This window comes from Rissa tridactyla, chromosome 3 (genome assembly GCF_028500815.1).
Source record: "Rissa tridactyla isolate bRisTri1 chromosome 3, bRisTri1.patW.cur.20221130, whole genome shotgun sequence".
Lineage (NCBI taxonomy): Eukaryota > Metazoa > Chordata > Aves > Charadriiformes > Laridae > Rissa > Rissa tridactyla.
This window is the reverse complement of record NC_071468.1, coordinates 33945989-33955475: the sequence shown is the minus strand read 5'-3', so window position 1 is coordinate 33955475 and position 9487 is coordinate 33945989. Positions and strand designations below refer to the sequence as shown.

General features: G+C 38.7%; 1 protein-coding gene across 2 annotated transcripts in view; it reads right to left on the bottom strand.

Annotated features, from left to right (window-relative positions):
* Positions 1-5888: 5888 nt before the first annotated feature.
* Positions 5889-9487, bottom strand: part of BTBD9 (BTB domain containing 9) — a 118207-nt gene continuing 114608 nt past the window's right edge. For both annotated transcript variants that reach the window (XM_054196875.1, XM_054196876.1), the window contains exon 12: positions 5889-7697. In XM_054196875.1, coding sequence (XP_054052850.1) covers positions 7506-7697 — 192 coding nt within the window. In that variant the 3' untranslated portion in view covers positions 5889-7505. The remainder of the gene's footprint in view (positions 7698-9487) is intronic.

The following is a 9487-nucleotide window of genomic DNA, read 5'->3' as shown; positions in this document are numbered from 1 at the left end:
ATCAGGTGCATCATGGTGAGACAGAAATACTTAAATGTATATTTAAACTTAACTTAGATAAGCCTGCAGAAAGCCTGACCTACTACTTAAGTCAACAGAAAACCTCTTGATTTTTCTCGTAAGGGCAACAAGCAGATTATGGAAGTACAAGCTCCAAAAGGGCTGGTATTTCCCATATCCATAGACAGTCAAATTTAAATTTTGCTCAATAGCACTTGACAGCCTAGTGGTGGCTGCCTTTGAAGTCTGATGTGAGTGAACAGGGACGAGGATGTTTTATTCAGCATATGACAAAGAGGTAAAAATAAATAAAGTTTTAAAAATCCTTAATATATCACAATTTGAAGAAAAGTTCCAGGGAACACCACAGCAACAGCGATACGACGCTAGGTAGGGAGGAAAAGAAAAGGAGTAACAAGAAGACTGGGGGAAGCATGTGGGAAAAAATAAGAGCTGTGAGGACTGAAGACAAACAGAAATAGCTCAGACCACAAGAATCGTATCTTCGTCTCTCTATGAGAAATTTCTGTGAACAATTCTACTCTTTTAGCAGCTGAAAATAACTTAAAAAAACCCGGATAGACAGCTACAGAAGATGCCCAAAACCCAATTCTGTGGCCTGACCATGCTTCAAAAGCACAATCTAAAATTTTTAAGTGAAGACAAAAAGTTCTTAGCATCTATTGTTAAACACACTTACTGGATTCTAGGTATTAACCATAGATCACCTAGTGATCATAGCTCGGGAGTACCGAGACAACAGATAGGTGATGTAGACCAAAAGCGATACGAAGGAAATGCGTGATTCCTGGTAAGTGTGCAAGTTCCCTGCTTCCTCTGCAGGAAGCAGCTGTAGTAACTCCTTGTCCTGGTTTGGGTGACACAGGACTAATTTCTCTTTCAATAATTTTACTTATCGGTAAGGTCTTTTCTAATGCTTGGAGAATCTGCATTTTTAGAAGACTCTAGTGTCTGAATTTGTGAAAATATTTACTTTATAGCCAGGTATGGTGTTTTTGAGCTAGCCAGGTGTGGGGATGAGGAGCAAGACCCAGGCACTTGACCCAAGCAGGCCAACAGGATTATTTCACACCATGAACGTCACATTCAATATGAATTAGAAAGTTTGCTGAGGAGTCCCTCTCTTCTGAGATGGCTGTGATCCTGAGAACTACTTCCCCCAGTGCCGGACCCCTGAGCCCTTCCCTTCCTCCTGAAGCCACAGCGCTCGCAGTGTCCAACATTTGCTGTCCACTGCTGGGAGTGCACAGCTTCCTACTGGTAGAATTGGCAGAGTATAATCCTTGTCTATTTTATATTGGTATCAGGATAAATATTGGTTCTTTAGTATCATTAGTGTTATTTATTTTGTCCTATTCTATTAAATCTGTTTCTATTTCAACCGTCGGGTTTCCTCGCTCTTTTCCGATTCCCCATCCTGGGTGGGGAGAGGTCATCGGGTGACAGAATAATTGTCTAAACAACAATAAATTGTTGTGGGTTCTTCAAACCATAACACTCCTGTTCACTTGGATTACATGGCACATAGTTTTAAGCGCACAAACCTTCATCTAAACAGTAATACTGCACAACTTATTTGGTATTTCAGGAGTCACTTGGTACTTTTTGGACACACAGCATTTGCTGTAAAAGACCGTACAGGTCAGTTTTGTAAATTCTTCAGACTACTTAATACAGACTGAGCTTGTTGATGTCTATCTGCCAGTTGTCAGGAGTCACTGGGTAATTCTGAAAATCATGAGAAACTAGGCTACCTTCTTTTAATCCAGGGATGTGTAGCTGCACAAAGAGAACAGATGTGCCAAGATGATAAATACAGAACAGATGAGCAGGAGTTTTAATGAGGAAAAGTACTCACATTGCACCAACAGTGCAGCTCTCCTCCTCCATGACTGCCCAGGGCCTAACGTAGCAGGAGGCTACTCCAGTAGCTTCTCCAGCGGGAGAGGCATGTTTACACCTCCGCAGGGTAAAGTCACCACTCATCAGATTTTTAGCCAAAGTAATCCAAACGTCCATTCCCATGATGTTTATGTAATGAATCAATTATAATTTTTTTTCAGAGCACTGAACTGTATTATTCTATTAGGCTGGAAGGAACAGCAGAACTAGTAATTCTCTGATGTCTGGTTGGGTGATAATGTCTAATGCCAACGGTGTGCGGAGCTGATTCTTCACTTCCTTCCACCATTTGTATATATCATAGTAATTAAACACATACAGTATTATAAAACTGGTATGTAGTTGTTCTGGCAGTCAGTCTAATGGTAAATGACAGATACCTGCAGCTTCCTTGTATTATAATACAGTTTTTAATTTGGGCTTCCTTTATCTAAGAAAAGTTGCAGGGCAACTTTAAAACTATTTTTCTAGTAAGAATTTTCAAAATCAAACACAGACCCAGATTCTATCATGGAATATGGGTGGGACTTCGACATTACCCCAGCCAAAGCTTTGCAATGAAAGCTTGTGAAGGGCCAAAGAAATGTCTGCAGGGGTTTTTGAGCTGTTAACAAAAGTCATAAGGCGGCTCGCTCTGTAAACACTGCAAGCCAGAGCATACAAGGTAGCTATAAGGGATGCAGGTGTGTTCTTTGGACTGCACCCCTGTCTTTGAGATGGGCATTTAACTTGCTCTATTTTATACACCTCACTACAGCCAAATCGCCAATGCTTAACAACTGGGCAAAAAGCAGCTTTGGACCTGCTGACCCATACCTTGTGTAGACACTGGCACTTTTTAAGCAACTGTAAAACAGAGGCAGCATCCTGCCATACCCCAATGGTTGCGCTTCATACCTGCCTGCACAGAATTTTTTTTTTTTTTTTTTTAGTTTTGGAGCTTTAGGACCTGTTCTAAATTCAAGCTAAATAATTAGCTACTAGCTCAATTTAACATATATATATACACGTCTATTAGGGTACTCCTAAAACTTGATGCAGGACTTTAATTTCTGTATCCCAAACAAAGCTTTGTGGAGCTTCTACATATATCCAAGTTAACTAGTACAACTGACAACAACAACAATCAGTTCAGCGAGAACTAAGGATTCTAACCCAAATACACCATTAACTGAGAGATAGGGATGCAAACCAGGCCTCAAGCGCCCTCTGGGATCTGCAAATTATTATTTCTGAAGCATGGTTTAATCCTCTGGCAACTGGTATCATGACATACAAGCTTAAACATTTACTCTTAAATACATTAATTCTTACTGGCTCGGATTATTTGCTGACTACTCCAGCCACCACAACAAAATAACCAATGGGTTCACTTGTCCATTTGACAGTACATTAACACCTGTCAAAATATAAGCCAATTAATACTTTCACAGAGAAATGCGATGTATAGCAGAGTTACTTTCTGTGAAATCACATTTAAGTTCTAATTCCTTATTGAGTGTAACTGAGTGGGCACCACTGTATAACCAGAACTACTAACGCACAACAATCAGACAAGAATGGCATTCATTTTCTTCTAATTTTTGCACTGACACTAGATGTAGAAAACATCGCTGAATAATGAGTAGATGCAAGCATGCATTTGGCTGGAAAACTTAATTTACTTAGAGTGGAACAATTACAGACATCTTTTGGTTTCTTTCACAGAAATCAACCCTCATCAAGTCAGATACTAAACTGAAAATTCTCTAATTTAATGTTATCATTAGTAAAGATGAAGATGCACTAAATTCATTTGAATTTTTTAACAATGCTGCGAAGCACTGAGCTCTTTCGTGAGTTGTCATAATAAGCAAGAAAAACTGATTTTTATGGGGAAAAAAAGAAAGAAATGGAGCTGTAAAGGAAGGAAACTGCAATGAATAATAGTTCCTTCTCTAACAAAATCCACGATTCCTCCTCTGTATTGTCTTTTACATTAGACTTGGATTAACTTCTCTCATTGTAATTCCATTTAACGCGCCATTTTAAATTGTTTTAGAGCTGATTGGCAATGGCTTGAAAACAGAGCTGCACAATTTTTGCTCACTTCAGAAGTTAATTTTCCTGGATAAATCAGTTTTAAGGAGTTGATATTTGGTCGTACATTTCTGCAAATGCAAATCTTTTAAATGCACTTAGAAGAAGTTAATTAAATAGAGAGACTTTCGAAAGAGCTTTGTTGAGCTCCATATGAGTTGAGCCTAAGCTTGAATTCAACCTATGGAAGAAAAAATGAGAAAATGAGGCCTGGGGAATTTAAAGATACTAGAGTACTAAATAGAAATAATGGCTCAATAGTGACAATACAGTTAGTTCCATTATGTAGAAATCTAACAACAGGTCTATTTTAAAGTTTCTGACAAGAAAGCAATGAATACCTGGTCAGTTCTGCTCTACCCCTGCTGTAAATAAAATACAAGTAAGTGATAACCCAGTTCCGAATAATTATAGTACGTCATCAGCCTGATAAACCCTGATATTAAGCCATAACAGCACAACTTAATTCCACTGAAAGGAACAAAAAAAGAAAAAGAAAGAAAAAATATTTCAGAAGAATATACAAGAACTACATCTGAAATTGGGAGTCAATAAATACAGACAATAATTAGAAAGAATGAGAACATTCACACCAAACCACAAATCAGTTCTGTGCACTATCTTCCTTTGTCACTAGTAATACGTTGCTGACACAACGTTTAAGACAGAGACCTACACCAGGCAATACAGATATTAGGGGTGTTTGTTGGTGGGTAGTGTCAGAAGACCAAGCAGAGTTCAGGTCCTTTAAACACTTCAACATTATTTCATTGAATAGAAAGGTAAAGGATTCCCATCAGGAAACGTGAAGCTGTGGCGAGGCTTGTCTTAAATGTCTGGGAGATCTGTGGTCACATTGGTGACACCCCAGTGACAGGTTCTAAGAGTAACTCTACCAGAAGAAAATAAAGACTGTGAGAAAGGCCATGTGTGACTGAGAATCAATCTAATACTAAAAATTTCTCTTCACCTGTATGAAGGGACAATGCAAAGTTGTTTTTTTGTTTTGATCAATTTTGGGGGGTGAGGAGCTGGAAGGTCTATAGAACCTCATAGTTTTTACTTTGGGAATCTCAGATCTGTTCATTTAGATTCTTGGCAGGAAGTGAATGCCATGGGAAATAAACAGACATTTCTGTTCAACAGTGAGTCACAGGATAAGATCAAATAGATTTGCAGTATGGTATAGTCTACAAGACTTATTTGTATCATAAAAATTAATTGTGCACATCAAAGATTACAAACTGAAAATCCTGTTCTCTCTGAGAGCCTAGACTCAGAACAGCTGGCACAAACTTTTAAAATTTTTTTTAAACATTCTCTACAATGGTGACTACTAAGGACTAACAGCTAGGAAGTTATGCTCTTTGCTTACCCACAGCTTAAGAAAAGAAAACTTGTTTGATCAAACTGCAAATACCTACTGCCACTGACATGGAAGGACTTATCTACTAAAGGCAAGACAACCTCCATGCATCTCAGTACTTCCAGCATGGATTACATCCAGAATAGAAAAGCATGGATTATATCCAGAATAGAAGAGTTTTCTGGTTTTACTTTTCAAAGGAAAAGAAAAATTCAACTTTTTGGACCTATACTTAAACAAGAGAGTTTTGTCCCCAGTAGCTGGTCTTAATTCTTTCATGCTCCAAAGGCTGTTAAGCAATAAGGTAATCCGCAGCCCAGGCTGGCACGAGCAGTATCCTGCCTCAGAACTCCAGACCGTCGGAGGCAGCTGTGGTGCATCTTGTAAGCTATGTATAACGCAATGGGTGTGCATCTTCTCCGACAGAATTCACAAGTCAGAAAACAGCAGTGGCGCGGGAGGGAGTTATATGCACGTGTCAGAACTCAACGGCAATTTGGCAATGAAAAATACTATAGTATTATTGATAAAGCCTAATCAATTTTATTTGAAACAAGAAAAAGGACGCTTTTCTCCTTCAAAGTTTCTACTGATTCATTGCTACCACTTGTTATATTTCTTCCTGTTTTTAGCACAACTAGTATCCAAGAGGGAAATTCTTTCAAATTAAGTAGTGTGATAAATTAACATACTATTTGCTATGTTGATATAACTCATTTTATCACTATGGTTATGCAAAGGAAAACCGTATTTATCCTACACTAGCTTTCTTTTCTTCTGACAAGGCTATTTGTCACCACAGGAAATTCCAAGTTCATAAAACTGGATAGCTGACATTTCCAATATAATACACTTTGTGAGGAGTAACAACCCTCCTACTCAATTTTGCCAATTACATCGGCGTTTGTCTTAATGCAAACTCACTTTATCCCATACTGAAAGACCAACGTGCAGCTCTTCCTATAAGTTAGGTAGATCTGGAGAGTAAGAGACCGCATCATCATCAGTGTGAAAACACTTAGAAAAAGCAAAGTAGCAAATGTGATCCAGACAGACACAGATGGATAACAAATTCTGTGATTGTGAAGAGCCAGATCTTTTACAATACAGTGTAAAAGCATCACATTCTAGGAAGATTATGAGAAAAGTTTATGCACATACAGCCTTTGAATTTTTAGCTCCAGATTGTAAAGCATTTTTTTTTCTTGGGGAAAAAAATAAGTATCTGCAAATCCTTCTTTTTGTATTCTGACCAACTGCTTGTCAGGAACCAGATACAGTTCCATTTTTCTAAACCAAACATTTCTGATGATCTGTTGCAAGTTTTCTTAGAGATAGGTAAAGTTTAAGTAATCATCTTCAGGAGTGAAAAATATGTTTTTCTTCAAGATGGATGCTTGATTTAGGACTTTTCCTTTTTGAGTATAATAAATGACAATTTTGTACTTTGAAAAGTGAACTAAGGTCAAGATTAATATAGCATCCATTAATTATTTTGTTGATAACATGAAGGCTTTTCTGGTCATCCCACTGATGAATGAGGGAATTTGCATCTCAGCAGGTAAACATGTTTGATACTTCTTTAATCTACTGCACAGCATTTGCTACTGCCAAAAATAAGAGACAAAGTGGAATACAGAGTCAAAACGATTTAGAAAACAGATTAGTAGTTACAAAGGAATATGAATGAATTTAAAAATAACATATATTCCGGACTGATGCGTTCCATAAACATTTTCTTTGCTAACGGAAGCCTTCAGGGAACAAATACTTATTTCATGTGCCTTCCATTCTGCTCAAGTCATTTTAGATTTCCACTGCAGCTCTGCCTTTTATTTCCTTCTGTTCTCCTTGCCTTGGTTAGATTAGAGAGGTAGGGTGTTAATGGGGTACTTGATGAAGATTGAAGACCTATTTTTTCCCCTCTCGGAGACCAGCCTGATTTGAACAAATTGAGGAGAGTGAAGCAGTCTCTTCATGTCCTTGGGAAAAGCCTTTTCCATTTCAGCATTTCCAGCTTTCAGATGTGGTCCCCTTTGTTCACAGAGAAAAAGAATGAAAGGGTGCCATCACAAGAAGCTTCTGAATAATTTCATAAAATGTCAGCAGGGCTGCAAAAGCTCCCTTTCGATCTCCTTTACGGTTGGTGAGCATGTGAACGGGAGGTGGATCCGGGAGGGGAATGCAGGGAACTAGTGCTTGCAGCTCGAACAGGGCGAGAAACAAGCTGTTGTCCACCAGTCCCCACCTCTGTTGCCACTTCCTTACTACTCTCATCCTTGTGGGTACTGTTCTGTGCTGGGCACTCAAAATGCACACAGTGAAACACCTGGAGAGAACAAAAAATGAATATAAAGGAAAACAGTTAAATGCTGGCAAATGCATGATCAAAGTAAGAAGTCGTCGTCTATATGGAAGTATGAAGGCCAGATCAGTGCCAAAGTACTTAGTCAAATTAGAATGTTTCACCATGAGGTTGAAAACATCTGTCCATGGCCCATAAACACTAGGAAGTGATACAAGTGGAGCAAGAGAAGGCTTTCGAAGTATACCAACCTTCATATATGGCACGAAAAATCAGAAAGATGGTTCCAAAGGGCATAGAGATATTTGGAAATGATTCCCCCCCCCCCCAAGTAGCATAAATATCTTCTACATGCTATCGGATGACAACAACAATTATATTGTCTCAAACGTATCTTACGATCTAATTACTTCCTCAAAAAACTGAATATTCATGCACGCTAGAAATGAAATTTAAATCATTACCAATATGATTCTATTTCAAGATTGCCCTCTGCTGTAATCGCAATGGTAGCTCTACAGACATATCCTGGAGTATGTATAAAGGCATTCAGAGTGTCCAAGGAGGCTGCTGCTTCATCAGATGAAATATTACAATTCAAACAGTGATCATTTTCTGATGTTTCAAACAATACCTGGCACCACTGTGCCATAAGACTGTATCTTAGAGTAAGAGGACAATCTGTTTAAGCATTTTTTCCCATTTATTTTCTACTGTACTTACTCCTACTTGTTCTTGAAGTGACTGGGAGCAGAAGGGGGAGGAACTCTTTAAAATACTCACAAAACTTCTTTCTGCATGATTTCACATTGCTATGAATCACACAGCTTTGCCACACACTAGCCCAATAAATCTCTTCTTATACTGATTCAAAACTTGCTATTCTTCTCATGCATTGCAGTTTTATAGCTAAAGCTTGGTGAATATTAAAATATGAATTTTAAAATTACTGTTTTAACTTAATTTGGTATGCTTTTATGACATCTATCATTCGTCTTGCAGGTAAATCATGTCTTTAAAGCTCTTCTCACAAACAAAGGTAATCTCTTATAATCTTAACTGCCCTTTCCCAGGCCCTTTCAAGTTAATGTGGCCAAAATCAAATACCGTAAACAAGACATGGGTATCACAGAATCATAGGGTTGGAAGGGACCTCTGGAGATCATCTAGTCCAACCCCCCTGCCAGAGCAGGGTCACCTAGAGCAGGTTGCACAGGAACACGTCCAGGTGGGTTTTGAATGTCTCCAGAGATGGAGACTCCACCACCTCTATGGGCAGCCTCTTCCAGTGCTCGGACACCCTCAAAGTAAAGAAGTTCCTCCTTCTTAGTTTAGGTGGAACTTCCTACGCTCAGGTTTGTGCCCATTACCTCTTGTCCTGTTGCTGGGCACCACTGAAAAGAGCCTGGCCCCATCCTCCTGACACCCACCTTTTAAGTATTTATAGGTGTTGATAAGGTCCCCCTTCAGACATCTTTTTTCCAGACTGAAGAGACCCAAATCCCTCATCCTCTCTTCATAAGAGAGGTGTTCCAGTCCCCTAATCATCTTTGTAGCCCTTGATCATCTTCGTAGCCCTTTGTAGTATGCTACATATTCATACAAGACTACAGAATATTTTCTATCCTTTCTTCAATACAACCAAAAAATCCTATTATTCTTTTTGACCATCCCTGCTCAAGTGCACATTGAGCAGACGTCTGCAATGACATGCCTGCAGTACCCCTGAGTCTTTTCTGAGAAGTAGCTAGTTAATTCAAGTTCTGACAGCATACATGAAAGGAATTAAAAAAAATAAAATATCAGTCACCGGG